Source organism: Anopheles gambiae, chromosome 2 (assembly GCF_943734735.2).
Source record: "Anopheles gambiae chromosome 2, idAnoGambNW_F1_1, whole genome shotgun sequence".
NCBI classification, from domain to species: domain Eukaryota; kingdom Metazoa; phylum Arthropoda; class Insecta; order Diptera; family Culicidae; genus Anopheles; species Anopheles gambiae.
In genome coordinates this window covers 5,380,732-5,402,472 of record NC_064601.1, presented here as the reverse complement: position 1 = coordinate 5,402,472, position 21,741 = coordinate 5,380,732, and the positions used below count along the sequence as shown (strand labels likewise).

Here is a 21,741-nt window from a genome sequence, read left to right as displayed (position 1 = left end):
AGACAGAGGTGCGGGTGCGTACGAGTGGTGCAGTTTTCCTGCTTTAGGCGCATCTAAATATGTACGCGCAAAGCGACAGAGATGCTTGCAAGAAATCGTTCGATTGTTTCTTCTTTAATTTGCACTTGCATAACGTCCTGCGAGCGACACCGTTGTAGCTGCAGTTGTCGTCCGTCGTGTGCTGTTGCGGAGTTTTAATTTTCGGGGGAGAGGAGAGGGCAAAGCGGCAGGACCTATGGCAGGATGTGGCGCGCACTGTTCGGCAGCGACCGTTACGAAACAATTTCGGTGGCGAAAAAAAAGAAACACACAACCAACACATACCACGACACACAGAACACAGTGAGACGAGCTTTTGCTCGGTTTCGGGCTTCCCGACCGAGGGAGAAAGCTCTCCAAAAGCTTTCGGGGCTCTTTCTCGTTCTCCGTCTCGCTCATGCTTTCTCACTGTTGTCTGTCGCTTTCTTGCACGCCTGGAACGCTAATCGCTGCGTCTGCTTTCCTCTTCGCAAATACAGTTTCCTTTTGTTTTTCTCGTGGTAAGTTAAAACGGCTTTTCCCGTTCGATGTGTGCGCTATTTATTTCGTACTTAAATGTACACACGCATCAGCCACAATTGTTCGATTCTTGGGATCGTTTTTGAAGAAAATGGCTCTTCTCAAACTGCTCTTCAAACAGTCTCAAACAAGATTTGTGCTATTATTTGCACTCTGTAGCTAGCCCTCTCTCTCTCTTTCTCTCTCGCTCTGTTTGCTTTATTCAACCACTTTCCTTTCATCGCTTCAATTTATCGAGGCACATCTTGTACCTCTTATCTATATCTCTTTTTCGCACGGGCTGGCTGGCTGGCTGGCCGGCCAGGGGCTGCCGTGTTTCGTGCACTTTTGCTCGTGCACACACTGTACTGTCCCTTCGATCCCGCGTGCCCCGTTGATGAGCAGGAAATGTGTATGCTCATATCTTGCTGGCCCCCCGTATGGTGCGTGAGGCAAACTACTCCATCCCCCCCCTCCATCCCAGGACTCTTCCCATAGCTCTCTTTCTCGCTTTCTCTCCTTTCCTCTCACACACACACGCATTCATGCCCTACAGGACTACGGCAAAATGAGTATGTGTGGCATGCATCTATGTGTGCTTGCTTTTGGGGTGTTCGATGGCTTCTTCGTTCTCGCTGCTCGCTTAGTTTAATCAGCAGAAGCCTCTTTCTTATGCGTGTCTGTCGATGCGTGTCTGTGTGTGTGTGTGTGTAGTGGGGAGGGAGGGAATTTTCTCTTTTATCCTGCGGAACTCGGCACTTGTCCGTGGACGGCAAAGAAGAAGGATCCACATTGTTCGGTGCTTTCCCGTCCGTCGTCGTGCTGCCCCGATGTGTCTCCACGATTTGTATGCAAAAATTCCGTTCAATAATGTTTTTGCTCCACACAATCTCCATGCGCCTCTTTGTGTGTTCGCAGTGGCGGCGGTGTGCGAGCGGCAGGAGGAGGCAGGGTAGAATTATCCACTTCTGTCCTGACACAACCACCACACACACACACACACACGTACATAAGCAGCACAGCACAAAGATACTGGCAGCTAACAAAGACAAACGTTTCAAAGCCACTTCTTCCACGCTTGTGCTCTTGGCCGGACGCAAGCAGCAGCAGCTCAGTAAGGATGACTTGAACGGGCATGAGCGTGTGGAGTAAGCGCAAGACGAAGACGAAGAAGAAGAAGAAGACGATAGCGATAAAATTTTCAAGAAGAAAAATACTAAATAAGCTTAGAAGCGAGGGCAAACAAGAGAAAAAAAAGCACAGCAGCTGCCCCCAAACCGACTGTCCGACTTTTGTGGCGTTCGTTCCCATCTGTCCACTCAAAAATGCTGTACGTGTGTGTGTGTGTGTGGTTGTTGTCGTCGCATAGCCTGGATTTATATTTATGCAACCTTCTTACCAACCACCTCGCGCGCCCTCTCGCACCTCTTCCCCTCTCTCTCTCTCTTGCCCCTTTAGTGTACATAAATATTGTTTGTTATAAATAAATTCCCTCCAGCGCTGGTGTCTTGCGTCGGTTGCGTCCGGACGGCTTATCACCCCGCCCGCCCGCCCGCTCCGTTGCGATGGCTTAAATAAGGCGACGAAAAAATCCCCCCACCCTCCCCCAGCTCTTTCCGCTCCCACACCATGGCCACTTCCAACAACACATATTTATAAGCACATAAACATATTTCTACGACACGAGAATGTGCCCGTGTGCCTCCCCGTGTGTGTGTGTGTGTGTGTGTGTGATAGTCCTCGATGCACGCCATGTTTTATCTGGCTGCAGCCCCGTAATTGTAGCCCATCGCACCCCCTCCCCCCCTTGCAATCGTCATCGTCGTCGTCGTCGTCGTCATGCCGTCGAGAATTTTGGACTCAGTAGCTTCGATCCTTGGCGTAGGACGCGTCCCTGCGTCCCAAAGCGCCTCGCGGCCCCATGTTGGGTGGTACGATTTTTTCCTCCCGATTCAAAGGGGGAGAGTGGGAGGTGGGGTGGTTTGGCCTTTGCATAATCAGCATAACCCGAAGTCCGAAAGGCCGGCGGCAGCTGCAGCGAGTCGCGTTTCACTCAAATGTTAAACATCGATTACAACGATTGAGGTCAGGGGCATATTCCGTGTTTCGTTTCGAGTAGTAGTGGCGTGTAGTTGTTCCATTCGGAGTTGGGGCTGTGTGGTTGTGTGTGTGTGTGTGTGTCTCCCGGTTGGTTTTTTCGGCGGTGTCGTCCCTTCCCCCATATCCTGCCCAGAACAGCGGGTTGTTTTATTGTGCTCTTTTTTATTGTCTGCTTCTTCCACTCGTGTTTGGTTGTTGGTGCTTTCGTGCTTTTCGGTTGGCTTTCAACTTGTATCGGGCAATGTTTTAAGGACACTAGGGGAGGGGGGCGTAAAGGGGGAACGAAATGTAAGAGGACGAAGAACACAGCACAACGTCATGCACAAAAACAGGCAGTGCGAGTGCGCTTTGCAAGGCAAACACTGTCTATTTTGTGCCCGCTATGGCTGCTATGCTTCGAAAATAGGGATGAGAACGAAGGCCCCAGTCCCTGGTCGACGGAAGGGGTTGGGAGAGGGAGAGGGCAAGTAATTCTATTATGATGAATTTCGTTCTACCCCTTCCCATCCGTGCCAGCCCCGAACAGTATGCATCTTTCGAAAATTGGACAAGAAAAACTCCAACGCGCGCAAATCTCAGCCCGCAGGCTCGTATATTCAAATGAGCGGAGAAAAACCTCCCAAAAAGCGGACCAGCAGAGGCCTCTGTGGAGGCTTATCAGCTCGTTAAAAACGGGTTAGTTACGGTTGGCTGCCTGGAACGGGGGGAGGGATGGGGATTGGCCCATTGTATTGATTAACTTGCCACTTGACCAGTGTGATTTATGGAAACATTGGCTTCAAAAAGGAGGTAATTTAGTCCGCTTCCCGGGGTGGGGAAGGCACCGGGAGCACGAGTAGTAATCCTGTCCTAGGCCGGATAAATCCACTCGCTGCTCGCATTAGCTTACGCTAGGTTTGCATATCAAAAACGCTTCCAAACTACGTACGTTTCAAAAAGGGCTGTAGATCCTTCCCTTTTGCTTCGCAGCAAAAACCACACTCCTTCGCCGCCTTTTTCCGGCTGGGACGACACAAAAACACCCTCCCCCCCCTTCCGGAAAATGGGATTATTGTGAACGGCACTGGTGAAACTTAAGAAGCCGGTAAACATTTTCCCAATCAACGATACGCAGCGAGGCCCCCCCGAAAGCGGCAAACGATGTGACACAAACGCTCTGATGATCCTTGATGATGATGCTCGATTTGAATGATGAGCTTTAAAGCCTGCCGCTTTCTCCCCATTGCCAGATTGGGCTGGCTAGATTTTGAAATCTGCAATTTAAATCGCAATCCCTACAACTATGATGTGTGTTGGTGTCTGTGTGTGAATATGAAATGGTGTCGCAAGACCCGATAAAGCGCCACACTACTCATTGTCGTCTGTGCCTTTGGAGGAGGGCTACGGCTTTTGGGGCCGTTGTCCTAACCCGCCTGCCATATTCTCGCATTCTCATGATTATTATTATGTTGGCAGTCCGGAAAAGTGCCCCCGAAAAAGAATAAATTTATGAACACTGCAGCAGCAGCAGCACCACACACACACAGCAGGAGGCGAAAAGGTGCAATAATATGAACTTTGGCGTTCCGTTTGTTTCCCCCCCGGGTTCCGGTGAGCTTTGCTTGCGTAGTGGAAAGTTATGCCAATCCCCCCCCCCCCCCCCGGCACATCTTTATTGAGGTGTGTTTGACCAATGGGCACCGACCAATGGCAGAAGTTATTCTTAGCAGAGGCGACTGATCTGTCGGTGTTGTTTTATAATTCGCCTGCGGCTGCTGATCCATATTCATTTCCACTAACCCAAATGCACCTATTAGCAGTTTTTTAAGACTTTAAATCAATCTTGCAGCAAAGCTGCAGTGGGTTGAGAGCTTATTTCCCCTGCCTCTCGCAAAGCGGCTGCGGCCAAATCGTAGTTTGTTGAACTGGAGTAAGGACATTTTGCTCCTTCGGTGAGTCGGGCGCTGTCGTCGTCGTTGTCATCGTCGTCATGATTGAACGAGTCTATCAAATCTAGATAGAGCTGTTTGCCATGACAAGCACAAGCTAAAAACAACGCTTTAAACCCCTCGCCCGTGTCCGTCAAAGCCTAAGTTCTAGCAGCAGCAGCACAGCAGAACTGCTGCGGAAGCGTGGAAAATCGTAAAAAGCAGCAAATGATTTACAGCAAATGCGGCAGTTTGTCGTTCGGTCGGCTGGTTTAAATGATATTTATGTAGTCTTCCATACTCACGGGAGGGGGAGGGAGGGGGCTCAACGGGAGAAAGGGTCCGGAAATAGCAGCGCCTACCATGGAGGGCTTGAGTTCTTGTCCCCACTCTCGCTCTCTCTCTCTCTCTCGCGCTCTCTGCACGAAGCTACGGCTGTATAGTTTGCGATGATGTGCACGTTCCATTCATAATCGTCACAAGTAAATGTCACGTTCGACTGTTAGCATTAGCAGTAACTTTTTGTACGTGCGCCGTGGCTGTAAGCATCGCAACTTTATTGAACTATACACAACTCTCCACCATCTAGGCTTATCGTACCGTACCGGGGTTCCTGGGTTTTTCGTTTTTCTTTCTTGATGTTGCCGTCCACTAACTAACGTCCTCGTTGTGAGTGAGAAATGAATGTGAAGTAATCATTTTGACGAGCGTTTTGACAAAAATTGTAGAAAAGAAGCGAAACCACGGACATGTGTGTAAATGTGTCCCCTGCTTCGTAGCTTCGTAGCTGTTTACTGGAAGAAATACTCACATGGTGTTACCCTTTTTGATAAGTGCAAATGGGAGTGGGAGATAAAAAGGAAGAAAAGGGAAGGAGGCATACAAATTGACACACTTTCATCGCCGCGCTCGCGCTGCTCCTGCAATCCGGCAGAACGGCAGAGCGACAAACGGAGCGTCCGGAAATTCATCACATCAGAAGCTTCTTTTGTAGTAGGAAATTGAAAATAGTTTCGTTCTACGGGGTACGCAATGGAAGCTACTTCTGCTGACAAACCGCCCTAACCTTGGCGTGCTTTCTCGCAGTAAAGTGTGTCATGTTCAGCCCGGTCGGGCCAGGATCTCAACCGATGGTAGGATGGATGGTGCGATGGATTAGAAGTAAAAACCTGTCAGCAGCGTCGTTGGTAGTGGAGATAAAGTATGTCGCCCGCTTACCGGGATGAATGTCGCTTTGTACTTTGGCAACATTTACATAACCATACACAAACGGGGGTGGTCTGTGTGTGTGTGTGTGTGTGTGGAGTTGTCTGATTTAAATGACTGGCTCGGTGTGTTGCCTTTTTCACCTGCTCGAAAGGTAACAATGGTCCGGATGCTTTAAATTTAGATTACATTTGGAAGCGGCCTCTCAACAAGGTGATGGCACTCAGCCGAGCTTGACGGAAGGCACGGTTGAGTGGTCGGGTTAATTCTATCACTTTGTCGGGACGACCGAACCGGACCACCTTCCACAGGGTCTGCCGGGTCCTAGGGCAATGTCGCTCGTTACTTATTTATCGTATCTCTTTCTCTTTTCTGCTTTGTTTTTCTCTCCCAACACCGCCTAATCTAATTCCCATCAGCAGAACAGGGGCCCCTGGAATGGAATGACGCGCTGGATCGTACACTAGTGTAACCCGAGACAGCCCGGAGTGCAGATAAGTGTTTGCCACGCCACAGAGAGAGTGAGAGATAACCATCAGCAGGCCGAAGTGAAATAGACAAGATTCAATTAATAGGTCCGACGAGAACGAAAACGAAACTGCGAACATTGCGCGAGCATCCCAGGTATCCAGGTTGCCCATTGTTCCGTCAACGAACCCGCGCGATGTGTTACAGCAACGGTGGATCTAGTGCAAAAAACCCGTCGAACGTCAAGTGAAGCCTTTTCGCAGGACAGGCCAGACTGTACAGACAGACCGACAGACGGACAGGTTGTGACGGTTTACACAGCAACGACGCCACAACGCAAAACGGTCCCTGAAGCGCGCTTTCCGTCAGGCCCGGCTAAACGATATGCGCTGCGAGGGAAACGATGGCTATCACCGATCGGCGGCAGCAGCAGCAGCAGCATCATTGCATCCATCGGGCTGAGCAGTGCTCGGGCAGTTCGCGTCCGTCCGGGAACGAGCGACAGCAGTCGACGGGTATCAGTGCTTCGACGACGACGACATCGACGAGGCAGCAGTAGCAGCAACAGCCCTGCTGTCAGTCAGTCAGTCAGCCAGTCCGTGATCGGTGTGATAGTGTGCAGGTCCTGCAGGCCAGTGTTTTCGGTGAGTGGTAATTAGTGAGCGAGCCTGTGAGACACTGCCGACGGTGCGCGAGAGTGCGAGAAGAGTGAGCCCCTGTGTAAGTGAGTGAGCAAAAGCAAAGTGAGCGAGCCCGAGTGAGAACGGTTACACATACTGGAGGAAAACCCCGGGAAATGGTGACTGGCGACCACTGGCCGGAACGGAAAGCAATCGTCGTTCTTCCTAAGCAGCAGTGTGTGACACGAGTGTGACGAGGTGCAGGCAATAATACTAGCGAGTGAGTGGTGTGAGAGCGCAGAACGGGGAATAAAGGCTCCACAATGGTGTCAGTGCTTTGGCCGCTGCCAGGGCAACACAACGTTACGCGGTGCCGAGTGAGCGTGCGGCACTACGGGCGCGTGCAGTAAATAGTGCCACCCAGGGGGACCACCGACAAGGGTTAAGTGAAAGCTCGCCGAATGGTGCCGAAAAAGAAACAGCAGCAGAAGCAGCAGCAGAAGCAGCACCACCAGTGGGCCCAGTGCACTAATGAGGACGACGATTCCCGCGAGGACGGTTCGAACCGTTTTACTACTGCAACGACGCTCGGCTACGGTGCAAAAGCATGGGGTGACGCTTCGCTCTAACCGTATCGAACTATTGTTATTATTGGTGCGTTGATGTCGTTACGGACATTTTGTTCTGTTTTCTCTATACGTTTTCGTGCGGTGCGGTGTTTGGGCAGAGAGCAGCGTAGTGGTGACACACGCACGCAGTGTGTGTGAGTGTGTGTGTGCACGTGTGTGTAGGCTTCGGTGTGTTGTGCTTTTCGGTGTGTAGTGTGTCGTCCCCGGCAGAGGAAGGATGTGCTGTGTCGTCAGCGTACAGTAGCAGTAGCTCCGTGGTGTTGATTTCTCCTCTCGTCCACAGTGGTGGAGAGTGTTGTGCTTCTCAGCACACACACACAATCCCAGTAATCATATCGACAGAGCAACACAACGGTCAGTGGTATCGGCAGCCCTGTGCGTAACGCTGCACGTAACGCTAGCTCGTAACGCTGCGGATCTAGTACAATTGGTACGACTTAGTAGTGTGTGGTAGATGGTTCGCGTGCAGAAATAGCAACCGTTTGTTTATTTCTATAGCAATATTACAACGCATCCATTGGCCAATGATTGGCCGCACTGTAACGGGCAAGTGCTGCGGGTGTATTGGTGTCGAGCAATCGAGCAATCGAACGGACGACGAGCACGTCGAGTGTATATTGCCATAGTGATCTTCGACCTGCTCGATAAGCGAATGCCATCACTCCAGATCGCCACCAGGCCACCAGGGCTTAATTAACGTGTACTAAAAATATACCCTCACACACAACTACCCATACATACATACATACAAAAACAGCAGGCCCGAATCTTCCTTCCCGGATCAGTTCGGTTCAGTGTGAGTGACCCCAATAGAATCCCCAAACTCCCAGCGGTTATTAACTCTCGAGCAGAGGAAAGCAGGGGATCAGTGGGTATATATATATATACACGAGGTGAGGTCTGCTCTCTCCCCCCGCCCTTTCGAGTCGGCCGAACAGGAAAAAAAACTCAAACTCACTCAAATCGCTTTTCGAGCGGAACGAATAGCAAAGCCATACAGACGAGCAAAAACCTGACGAGGAAAACGAACTTGCCGTTTTGCAGTGTGGTGTCCCAGTGTGTCCTGTGAGTGTGCAGTGTGACGGTGTTTTGCTTTCCCGTTCCCGTTGGTTCCGAGTGTTTCCGACTTTTTAGTTTCGTTTTTTTTCTTCTGTTTTTGCGTTCCATTTCCTTTCCATCCGTTTCCGGCCGACCCCCCCCCCCCCTCACAAAGTTGTGTGACGTGATTTGGAACTGCTACAGCATGGACTACGCTCCGGCGGCCGTGTCCCTTCGGCGGTGCTAACGATGGCAGGCTATGCAGGCCGGGCTGGGCCGCAACAGCGACGCGAACTCGCCAATTACTGCAGCGGCACGAGCAGCAGTGTCGCCAGCACCGGAAGTAGCTCTAGCAGCAGCGGCCAGTGCGCCGTAATGTGCCGCGGCACCGTGCAATGATGTGGCAAGGCGTACGAGCATTTTCGGTCACATAAATGTTCAGTGATTGTGATAATCGTAAGAGTTTTAAATCATTTCGGAGTGCCTCGTTAGTGAGCTCATTACTCGACACCGGCGGATCGCAAAAGATACACCCGCTGGATCCCAGTATCACGCTTGAGTTCGAATCAACCGATGCTCCTGGCCGCGGGAGCATTCATGATTCCTCCAAACTGCTACACATGGGCAGAGCTAGTTCCAGCCGAAGCTCGATTGATTCCCGGAGAGGACTACAACACAAGAGGTTGGTATTGAGCTCACTCCCTCCCCCCTTTGCTAGGCTGCTAGCTCTTCATCCTTCATCCATAATCATCCCACGCCCCTCGTGCTCCGGCCCGGCCCTTGGCCTCTCAAGGCGCTAATTAAAAATCAATTTAAAAAGCCCCCATGTAACACAACATAATCAGCAGCAGGCAAGCATCAGCGGCAGCAGCAACAGCAGCAGCAGCAGCAGCTTTAACACCAGCAACAGCAGAGACAGCAGTTGGAGTTGTTGGTGTTCATAAAAGCAAAGATACTGGTGCTTTCATCGCATCAACTCCTACCTCGCAACTGAAGAATTTGGGAGTTTGGGGTCTGGCTGGAAACGCTTCCACTAGTCCCGGGGGTTGTAGTGTTGTACGATGTTTTCCGCGTTAAGCCCGCATTACAACGTCCCCGTCCGACGCTCTCGCCGTAATTACGGCTGCCAATGGACTTACCTGGTGGTACTCCTAATGACCTCCACCCCAGCTCCGGGATCATAGAGACGAACGCTAACGCCTAGCGTTGGTTGATTGATTATGATGTTTCTACCGAGCTCGTCCCTTGCTCGTGGTGCAAGGTTCCAGTGCCGAATCTCTCCCGTCCTTTCAAGCAGCAGCAGCGAATAGAGCAGCCGTTTCTTCTCACCTTGTTTCCCATCCCATCTGTACAGACCGGGTGCGCCTTAGCTTTAATATCTCTTAGCAGCTTCCTTACCATCCGGTGTCGTAAGGACTTCCGACGTGCGGGCGTACACTAGGCTCTTTACATTTTGCGCCACATCCCTTCCCTTCCCCCGTTTCCTCGTGGGTCTATCTCTGGCACTATTTTCGGTAGGCGGAAAAGCTTTAATTCATCTTCATTAACACCTCTTTGTGAGTGTTATCACATCGCTTTTCGCTTTCGCGAACGACCGCTGGTGGCGATTTGTTGTTGCTGCTGTTGTTGCCCTAATGGACGGCCAAACCTAGGGCCGCACATACCACGATCACGGCGACTTGATGGCGATGGCCAGCCAGAACGATGATGGCAACAAGTTAAGCAGCTAGCGGTGCTAATACTTAATTTACTCTGCAGATTATGATTTCATACATTTTCTTCGCATTTAACCAGTTTGGCGAGTCGTCCAAGCCCGTTCTTGGGACAGCTTTTCTGTGGGGAGGAAAAGAAAAAAAACGGGAAAGTTTTCGGAAACATCGCTAGAGGCAGTCATTGCTGCTCTGCAATGAATGTAATTATGAGTGATTTTAACCTTTGCTCTTGATGAATCACTCATCACTTTTGGATGTAAGGACATGGGAGGAAAGTCATGAGTGAAGATTCATAACGTTCTTCTTTGCATTGCACTTCTCACTTAAGATTGACACTGGAGAGACAGGCCGAAAGAACCGAGTGTGAGTGTGATTTGCCAATTTGATAGGAAATATTACTGTCAACAGGATGTAAATTCTTCTATGAAGCAGGAGTTATAACAATGTTTGGAGTTGTTTCAACAACTTGCGTCGATTTTGTACCTTAAGCTGGAAAAGCCGTGCATTCTTGCAGTTCCATCGGGCTGACATTAGTAGAGTAGATGCATCGATTTTTCCCCCCAATGCGCTAGCAACAAACAACCAACCAAACAACTATATCATACATTAAACTCAATAGCCCTTTGAATGAAGTTACGAACAACAAATATTATCAAAACAAAACCCCAAACCAAACCAAAGAACCCCGAGCAGTATGTGTAACCCATTACAACTAATCGTATATTCCCTCTTCAGGAAAGGCACAAACCGAATCTAGCATGCGTAATTTGACAAACACTGGTCCCCAAAACTACTACACAGATTCACACAAAGTGCTAACAAAACTTACGGCCTTTTAAGATACAGTTAGGTTTATCCAGCAACAGGGGTGAGTTGTTACTCTCTTTACTTAGACGATCAGTTTTTTCTTTGAATTTCATTTTCTTTTCCCTTTTTGGTACTTTCTTCGTTTTTATTCCATTCTACAATCTACCGTTGCCCATACTAGCCTTTACTTTCCTATACTATAAATACTACGTAAATAAAGCCATCTTTTCATATTCGATTACTATTGATACACTTAAGTACCTTTTTTTCTCTCGTAGAAGTACGCTGCCCAAAACATTCCTCGCTACGATTGTTTTTCCATAGATTTGATTTTTTATTCTTAATTTATATACTTTACTTCATTCTCACTTTCATTCTCACTTTCGCCTCAATTTTTTGCATTAGAAGTATACTTTGTACTATCCAAAATTCAATTTTACCATACTTCATTCCTCTTTTTTACATCTCTTTTCTCGACAATTTCCTCAGTTTCACAGTTGCAAGTGAAACAGTAGAGTTTTGGTTTTTGCATGCGTATCCTTTGAATCATAATAGGGGTTTTAAATTCTGATCTTTTCATACGTAATGATTTGTTCATCCTCTAAGTAACTTCTCACTACTTTCTGCGACCATTTTAAATCTACTCCACTAAAGTATGTAGGTTTTTGAACTGATTTCTCTTGTATCTTTAGTTTGTTAAACCGTTTTTCGTACTTTGAACTTGTTTTGAACTATTTATTTTCTTTCTCCAATTATAACCTTCTCATAATTTCATTCGTATTACATTCGTTATCTTCTACTACCGATCCAGCTCCGGCGCTTTGTTAGTAAAGAGAGCAAATAGTTTAGCTACCCTTTTTGTACTTCCTTTTATTTCCTTTTCAACAAATTCAATACTCGTAATACTCGTAAAATTTGATTCATTTGCCATACTTTTGCTCCCTCTCATTCAGCTGTAGACAATTTTATTCCTCCCCTCCCGCTTTTCTGAAAAGTCAGATGAAAACTGCACACACCAAGTTCGCAGTGCCAAATTCCACGACAGAGTGACAGATTTACAGGCCCGGAACATTATTAGTGCATAGAAAGAGTTGCTTTTAAACGTTTCGCTTTGCCCTTTTGCTAAGATGAGATGGATTGAAATATTCTCTCTGTCTGAATAGCTTGGTAAATTGGGATGAAAATCTGTGTTCCACAAAATCATACGACACTGGTAGCAAACCCATTCGGCATTAAATCCATACAGTACTCCAAATTGCGATAGTAAACAGGATTCAATGGAACAGTTTTATGGCTCTATTGTTTCTCGAGCTTTAGTTACATTCTTTTAACAAGCACACTAAACAATTTCTATAAAATACTGCTTACTGGAGTGCTAACCAAAGGGTAGCTGCTATTGTACATAATTCGTGGGAAAAAGCAACACAATATTTAATCAAAAACCCTTACATTACTACCTACTCGATCTTAAATTGTTTAAATTGTGAATAGGTGCTTCATGAAACATGTTTAATATTGGCACACAAAAACGGGAACACATAACCCACACACACACACACGCATACACACATACGCGACGAACTATACCGGCTGCCCTACAGAGACAATCAGAACGGGCATTTCATTAGATCGAGATGAGATGCGATTGGCGATAGTATAGGTAAAAATGGCCGAACGACTCACCTCATCCACCTCATCGGACGGCCAGAGCAGGAGAGAAATCAAATTCACCTTCGCTCGGAGGCAAATTGCACCTGGTTTGCCGGGATTGGCAAGCAAGACTGAATAAATATACAAACCAACTCAAAACACCATTCGGACGAGCGCGAATGCAGGACAGGGCGCATACGCATCGCTTCATAAACCTCCAGCGGCCTTTTGGGTAGAGGCCACCTAAACGCTTCTATAACAGCAAACTCTCGCAACCCCCCTGCCCTCCACCTAACCAAACCAAATATCCGTCACACTTTGCGCATTAGTCATCATCACAGGGGAAAAGCGCTAAGCGCAACAAAACGAACACAATCACGAATCAGAAACCTGAATTTTACGCCATTGCTCTCCCCTCTTGTTCTTGTTGCGCAGTACGTTCGTTTTCCCGTTTTTACTTTTTACTTATCTTCTACAGCTTCTAGTTTTCGCTGCCTCCAACACCATTCTCACCACTACTTTACATACCTCTATTACCTTGTTCAACCTGGTTCGATAGATTGATGCACAGTTTTACCGTTTTTATCCCCCCCCAAACCGCTTCAGTAAACGAAAACGAGCAAAACCAGCCATATAAGAATACAAAAGTATACATATTCTCACCATAAATAAGACACTCACACAAGTAATCGCACTATAAATGTCAATCACTTGCTGAAAGGGAGTTTCTTCTGTAAGCATAAGAGGTCATACGACAACATGGGGATGTAAAAACGTAAAAATAATTATCAAATTGACTATCTCACAGTGACATCCATATACAACAATATTCGGCATTATGCTCGAAACTCCCTCTCACAACATGTATATCTATCTGCTGCCAACGTGGTACACGCTTTCTACACACTCTCACCTCGCAATATCTGGCAAACAAAAAAACGCTACACAGATCTTGGCCAAAATCTTGCAACACAAACACTACTACTAACAGCAACAACAACAGCCAAAAGAAACTCCGACCAACAACGCTATATTTCTCGCACATTCAATTTTCAGTAGCTTTTAAGTAGCGCGAAATAGTAAAAATCAAACAGTTTAAATAAATAAAAAACCTCACACAGCTTTCCCCACATATTCTTGCCCTTTTATGAGCGAAATTCTAATCCACCCACCATAAGAGGTTGGTGTGGTGTGACGGTCGCAATCCGAGAGACTGCCTCCAATTGCCAACGAACCGGAGAACGTTCTTTATTAATCCATCTTTTTCCGATTTTTCTTCTTTTTCTTTCTCTTCCACTCTCTCTCTCTCTCTCTCTCTCTCTCTGTGTCTCTTACCTGCACAATGTCCGATTCCGGCAGATCATTTTCAAAGAAAGTCAAAACAAATCTAGCTGAAGGAGTGCCATCCTATTTTAGAAAGAACCAGGGGGGGCCAACTCAGAGAGCCCCCATAAATTCACCTTCTAGTAGTAATATGGAGTTTTTAAGAGGCGTTTATGCATTTATGCAAGTGAGTAGGTCATCGGTAAGTATCACGCTGCGGGATGTAATTGTAAACTAACAACCATTTTTTAAGTGTCATTTACTCAGCACAAAAGTAAAAATAGTGCGTAGCGCGTGTATAGTGTGACTGTTAGGCAAAATGGTGACTTACGTGTGAAAATGAGCCTCGAAGTAGGTTCATGCGGTTAAAGCCAACACTAATCATCCTTTCTTTCCAATCATGCCACCAGGTAAACCATGTAAAGACAGATTCTTCAATTTTTCGACTACACACCAATGCAACGGTTATCCTCTTGGTAACGTTCTCGATCGCAGTTACAACAAGACAGTACGTCGGAAACCCAATAGACTGTGTACACACTCGGTAAGGCACGGGGGAGAGTGGGCTCGATTGTGAGGTAATCCCACCATTACGTTAACGTACATCCTACCCCTTTTTTGCCGCCGTTTACCCTTTCCGCAGAGATATTCCAGAGGACGTCTTGAACACCTACTGCTGGATACACTCAACCTACACTGTGGTGGATGCATTTATGAAAAAGCAAGGCCAGGAAGTACCGTTTCCTGGGGTCGACAATTCACAACGAAGCGGCGCACTAACGATACGACACACTAAATACTACCAATGGGTAGCATTTACGCTGTTTTTTCAGGTAAGTCGGATCGTGTCGGGTCGTGGGATGAAAGCTTTTTGCCTCCACCCCCCACACCATTTGCCCACCCATCTCACACAGTCCCATCGTCTTCTACACCCCCGTTCATCACCGAATGTGTTGTGTTGTTGGGTTCGTTCTATTTTCTTTGTGTCGTTGTGTCGTGTACCTTTTTGCTGTCACACACCACTGCTGCTGTTTGATTTCGAACAATATGTACTGCACTCTCGCACACACACACGCACACAGCAGGAGAAACAGCAAACGACAGCATCCGCGGTACTGCATCGCTCTGACTGGTGCTTCTCGATAGTTTTGGTGTGGGTTTGAGATTTTTTTTGTGTTTTTTTGCATTACTCGGAAGGTCCGGATGTCCATCCAGTCGCACACCTACGGACCAACGGACCTGTCGAGAGAGTGTGTGTGTGTCGTGCTCTTATGTGTGTGTTTTCTTTATCTCGATGTCATATGCACTTGCCAAACACGTGTGTGAGTGTGTGTACCATTGAGCCGATGAGTGTTAATTGTTGTGCTTGAAGCATCTCTCCTTCTCTCTCTCTCTCTTTCTGAGAGTGTTTGTCGTGTTTTAATTGCAACGTTTTTACTCCCACAACTACTGGCCAATTTCACCGCTCCTCATACCCAAGTGTTCCACACGCTCCGGGAAGGTTCCGGTGTGTCCTTGCACAGCCAATTCTGTGAACATTCGCCCCACCAAACGCCGTAGCGAACGGTTGTGGTGGTGGTACAATTGCAAGACGATGAAGCATCCTCACCTTTCATCATACACGGTGTGTTTTTGTGACCCCGTTTTTTTCACCTCCTCACTCCCTTCCTTCAGTCCCTTCCAATTGGAATATTTTCCATTTTGCGTCGTCCGCCTTTGAGTCCCAATTCCGATGGCCGATTGTTCTGAGATGTCAACTGCATTGCGCCGAGTTTTCCGGATTCCCAACCAGCCCGGCGCAACTATCCCGACCGACCGAGTGCTGGCTCAAGGATGTGCTCGTCCTCGAGGACACTGTGTGTGTGTGTGTGTGTGTGTGTGTGTGTGTGTGTGTGTGTGTTGTCCCCACAATTGCATCGCATACAGCAACCCGAGGAAGCGCGGAGGCATCACCGACGACAAGCGACGAGTCATCTTGAATGGGGCCGAAGGATTACTTTAGACATTTCCAGTGATTGTCTTCGTTCGTTCGAACCAGGATGACTCTTGTAGTTTCCACTTGAACGCTGATCGTCGCACAAGGACAATCGTCAAATGCGCTTCCTGTGCTTTAGTTGTTGTGGCGGTCGGGGTGCGCTTCCTCTTCCAATGCCGCGTGTCGTAGCGCCCGCTGCCCGAACACGTTCACTAGCCGCCACCTCGAGTGGCGCTCAAGAATCGTTCCTTGGAGGGTTTCGGTCGTTGAAACAGATGCTATCGTTTTAAACTTCAGCTTTTGGGGGTGGGAGGCGTTTGATTGAATGTGATGTTTGCTAACTGTATTACCATTCCAAGTGGCTGCAACGAGCCACGCGTGCCACACGTGAACAGAAAAAACGGCAATCATGAATTACAAATGCTTTAAATACACCTCGAACTACCGGTGAAGTCGATTAAATGGGTACACATTTTTCATCATTATACGCCGCCCGGTTGCGTGTCTGCTAATTTGTGACCCTTTGCCAGCGGCTCTGATCCGGAACGCCGAGATTTAGCATCTAATCTTGCAATCATAAACACTTGTCACACGAAACAATTAAATACACGCAACCCGAACGACCTCCCCCCGAAGAAGGAAAAACGGGGAGAAGCAAATTAAAATTTACCGCAACCGCAGCAGCAGCAGCAGCAGCAGCAGCGGGATTCCCCCGTGCGTCACGTGACGTGGTTCGTTTTGTAAGTCACGATTTGTGCTAATTTGATCGTTCCGTTGACAAAATCAGCGGCACTTTTATTGCCGGGCTTCATTAGGGCGCGGGGCAGTCGGGTGGCGGAAAGGGCGCGCACACGCAACCAAACCCAGAAGGCACACAAGTGCACGCGTTGCAGTAGCGGTAAGGGGGAGAGAAGGGGGGCCGTTCGACGCCATGCCGTCGCTTCCCATTCCCACTCCCCCTCCCCCCTCTCTCTCGCTATCCTTAAAGCCATTGAAAAATTCATCATCCCGCAGTCACAACCGGCAATAGTGGTTGCGTAGTGTGTAGCGCAAACTGGCTGCGTACGTTTTGACGTGCACGACGCTAATGCCGGTAGTGTCCCCCTCTTCTTCTTCTTCTTCTCCGCCGGCAAGGGGCACGCCAGATGGGTACGCCAAAGAAAGAGTGCAAACAAAAGCAACTAACTCCCCGTGGGTAGAGGGATACGCAGCGGGTTTACACAGTACATTCCTTGTCAAACACATCAGAGACGCGGCGTACGCGGCAAAGAGTGAGCAGATGGCAGTCGTCCCCACCCCAACCATGTGTGTGTGACGTAATCATTTTCCAATAGCCCCGAATTCCCCCGGAACGGCGCGAGAAGGGGGGGGGGAGGAGAAAAGCGGTGAAATGTTGATTTTCCCCCTGTTCATTTTAAAGCAATCAGCATCCATTTATAACGTCATCATCATCATCGTTCGATACACGCGCGCACTTTCGCGTTGCGCGAGTACAGCGCGAGTGTGTGTGTGTGTGTGTGTGTGGAAGTGATTCTTCGCCCGTTTTGTTTCCTTTTCTTTTCTTTTTTTCCTTTCTCTCTGGCGCAGCAGATCCGCAGCGGGGTTGGGGTTGCGTTCACTGTTGATGCCAGCGGAAGATACGATGGCGGCTCGAACATACACACACGAACACACACTTACCGCGCATTTTTCAATACGCAACTCATGTACCCGTATCTGCTTACGGGTACGTACAAACCGGTGCGATACATTAAACTCTTTCCAAATCGCTTTCCCGTGCGGTCGGAGGGGGGGGAAGAAAAATATCGAAAAATAAACACCCAGCTCTGCTCAGCAACCAGCTGACAGATGGGTGGCCGCCGGGTGCGCCCTCTCGCGTCAAACCGGGGAAGCTGGGCCGATTTTTTAAATCCAAACTTGAACACTAGGATCGCGTACGTTGCGTTGTGCGTGAAAGCGTTCGCCAAACTTCACACTCTTCTCCTCCTCTTCCTCCTCGTTTCGCTCCTGTGCCGCAAGGGAATTGTAAACGCATCGCGATTGCAGTTTTGCTGCAGTCCCAAAAGAACAATGACCGTTGCAGAGTGTTGCAGAGAACACACACACACACATACAAAAAACTCCCCAAAGGACAGCAAGGTCGATAATGAGCAGTGAAAAGCTAGACCCAGCCACGATGACAAAGCTCCCTTGTGCCGTCAAGGTGCGGAAAGGAAAGACACACCAAAACAGCGGGCAAGAAGATAATGGAGCAAAAGCCACGTCGGACCACCGGTATGGACCGTGCATCACACCGGGTTTGCGATAAGATTCGCCCTTCCCCGACCTGTTTTCCACGGTGTTATGCCTTTTTTTGCAGATCCTCGATGGATTACTGGCCACAAAGTTGCGTACACTGCGTACACAGTTGGACGTATTGTATAGCCATCAGCAACAATACACACAAAAAAAACACGCATATTGGTTGATTTTTGATAGTGAAAGTGCAGCTTTCGTCAAACCCTTCATCCCTCCCATGATCGTAAGCGCGGAAATCGATCACCCCAGGATGATGTAAAACACATACTGAGGCGGTGGAAAACCCCCCCTTTTTATAACCGCATGTACATACGTGCATGTATACAATCAGGGGCCCATCATGCTGCTTCTTCTTCTTCTTCTTCCTGGGAAACTGATTTTCCGAGAAAACGGGAGAGCAGTGCCTGTGTGTGTGAGTAAGCGGAACAGTAGTCTTTTAGTACTACCGGGCACGTCCACACCGAGCGCACAATGATTGAGGATGCATTGGTAATACAAACGCGCTAAGAATTAGCCATGAGCACCAACCACGGGGAAGCCCTAGGGGATGGGGGGGGGGGGGGGGGAACCCATGAAAGAGACGGATTGAGTTACTGAAAATGTGTTTCCTTTTTTTTGGCACAAAAGGATGTTTTTCTCTTGCTTTTCTTACTTGCTGACCAAGAGAAAGAGTGAAAGATGCAACCCGTCTCATGACAACAACAAAAAGTCGCACACACACACACACGCACATGCTGCTGCGTGGTGCTGAGAATGAGATGGAAAATTAAAAATATCGCCAGTATACGCACAATCCGCGTCATCGGGAAACATGGAAGCGAACCCGAGGGTATAGAGAGAGAGAGAAGGCGTTTGCGGAAACGAGGAATACGGAGGGAACTGTCTATGTCTGTGTGTATGTATGTATGTGTGTCTGTGGGAAAGAAAACCCCTTTTTCCTCCCTGTTTTAGTGTGGTCGCGAACTGGCCATCCCATGCTCTTTCTCTCTTTCTCTCTCTCTTGCTGTCCCATTTTCCCCCTCCACCCATCCCAGTAACTTGCCTCCCCTTCAGTGGACGCGCACACCAGTCGCCACCAGAGTGGCCAGAGCAAAGAGCACGCCATGTGCAACACAACGCACACATTACGTATTTATAAACATTTGAAAATCTTCAACAACCAGCACAGACACACACACACATACGCGTTCACACACATGGGACGAAAAGCATTTGGCTGCATGTGTATATGTGTGCGTACGCGATGCTGAGTGCTGTAAAACCACCGCTGGTGGTGGTGGTGCCTGGTGGTGGTGGTGGTTGGCCTGCGGCGGAGGCCAGCGCTTGGCCAGATTGGCCATGGGCCACGCCATTGCCGCCGCGGCCAAGAGAGATATTTATGTTTAGAGCAGCGAGTGCGTTACTAGTGTGAGCCGAGGCGTCGAGACGCGAACAACGCCGCGTGTTCGGGTCCGGTTTTAGTGAGACCGCGTGAGATACGGCGCGCGCCTGGGTCGCGGGCTGCGTACGTCCCGAACTCCGTCACCCACCCCCCGTGCCGTTCCGTTCCGTCCGGTTGCGTGTGTGCCCCCGGGGGTGTACGAATTCATCCCCGTCGTCCGACGTGTGCGTACCGTTAGTGCGTGTGTTTCAAACAATTAATTCCACCACCACATCCCGGGTACCACAACGGGCGTTAGAAAGCATCCCCCCCCATTCCCTTAACGTCTCATGGTTTTCCCTCGAGATTTCCCCCCCCCCCCCCCTCCTCACCCAAACATCAAGGTGGTCAGTGAATCGTGCCGGCCTATTTCCCCGTGCTCAAATCGAAAGAAAGAAAGAATGAAAAAATACAAACGAGCGGGGGAAAACTCTAAAAGGTCGAGAGCGGGAACTGTGTACGACGGACAGCACGGATCGTGATCTGGTTGAGGCGAATTTGATGCTAAAAAATAAAACACTGGCCTACTACGCTGGCTTGCCGTTGCTGATCGCGTCGCGATGGTGTGCGCTAAGAATCAACCGTTGCCATAAGCATATAGTGCACGCGCAGTGGCTTGGGCCGAGACGGCGAGGGGCGCAGCAGATACATAAAAATGCGAGCGTGTGTGCGAGCTCGGCTCGGCTCGGCCCAGTGGCCCCGCGGCCGCCCAATGTCTTGGCCCGTGTGATCCCGTGTGGTAATGATGAATATTTTTAATTACCCAACCCCTCCATCGATCCGCGTCGATCGAACGGGAAACCCGAATGTCCAGACGGCCTCGGATACCCGCCCCCGGCCTGTGTAAAGCGAGACCTGCGAGATCGTTTTTGATGAAAGTTAGTTCCCCTCGAACTCGAACTTTGCGGGTGCCAATGATGATGGTGATGATGAAGCCAGAGGTGTGATGAGGGCATTCTGTGCCGCGTGAGCACACCACCGAACCATTAATCAAAAGCCGGGAAATGTGTTATTTGTTTTCTCCGAACGCAACAAACAACAAGCTGGCCTGGCGAGTTGGAGTGTGGAAAAATGTGCTGCACTAATTGAGACTGTCAGCCCCGTGTCAGGTGCAGGGGCGGGATGGCCGACGACCTTTTTCTGCATTGTGCCAGTGGCCAATTGATTGGTGGTGCTCTGCAATTGCATTGCAATTGCAAAACAAAACAGAGGACGGGCTGACGTCTACGGAGCGCAGCGTCACTGTCACATTTGATTATCGGGACATTTGAGGAGCGGGGAAGGGAGTGGTTGCACGCGTTGCAGCCTGCACGTGAAGGACGTCGCGTTGTGAAATCGAGTGTATGCCGGCAATCGAAATGCTGAAGAAAGCCGCGACAGGTGACTAACGCGGGCCAATCTCTCCCGGCTCCCCGGATAGATAGAGCTTGCATCGGACGCAGAGCAACGTGACGCTGACTGACTCACGGCACCTGCCAGTGACACACACACAGACACACACACCGATGACGCTGTTTCGCGCAAGCAACAACGAACGGGGTGTAATCAGGCACTGCCGAACCGATATTTTCGCTCAAAAGCAGAGCGCGATCCAGGAACACGTCAGGAAACAAGCACAAGCAGCCGGACGTGTGCCGGAAGCGATGTGCCTTGACAGTCCCGGAGGCTGGAGACGCGCTTCGTATCCGTTTCGAAGAAATTGAATTAACCTTGCCTTGGAATCGGAGCGCTTTGCAGTGATGCAGTGATAAACAAAAAAGGGGGTTGGGTGGGTGTGGTGGTGATAGTAACAACGGGTTCGAGTGCGTCACGTCGGCACGTCACGAGTCACCCGCTGTGTGAGACGCGCAAGATCCGGAAGTTGTTACCACCGGGGGAGGCAGAATTACTGCAGTTGATGGGCTGGAAATCGAATTGATCGATCGGCAATTGAATCCTTTCGTCTTTCTGTACCTCACTCTCTCTAACTCTCTCGGTGTTGCTAAGGAGGATCTTCATTATTTCGTTGCTTTTCCTTCTTCAACGCCCGCCGGTGTGTGACGGTGATGTAG

General features: G+C 49.0%; 1 protein-coding gene across 16 annotated transcripts in view; it reads left to right on the top strand.

Moving 5' to 3' along the window:
• Positions 1–21,741, top strand: part of LOC4577242 (innexin shaking-B) — a 61,191-nt gene that overhangs the window by 15,642 nt on the left and 23,808 nt on the right. For 6 of the 16 annotated variants that reach the window (XM_061641903.1, XM_061641901.1, XM_061641900.1 and 3 more), the window contains exons 2-5: positions 6,173–9,187; positions 14,034–14,199; positions 14,408–14,541; positions 14,641–14,830. In XM_061641903.1, coding sequence (XP_061497887.1) covers positions 8,940–9,187; positions 14,034–14,199; positions 14,408–14,541; positions 14,641–14,830 — 738 coding nt within the window. In that variant the 5' untranslated portion in view covers positions 6,173–8,939. Of the gene's footprint in view, positions 1–6,169; positions 9,188–10,952; positions 11,086–14,033; positions 14,200–14,407; positions 14,542–14,640; positions 14,831–19,567; positions 19,931–21,741 lie in introns of those variants that run through there. The other 10 variants (XM_061641902.1, XM_061641899.1, XM_061641911.1 and 7 more) reach the window with 7 other exon arrangements.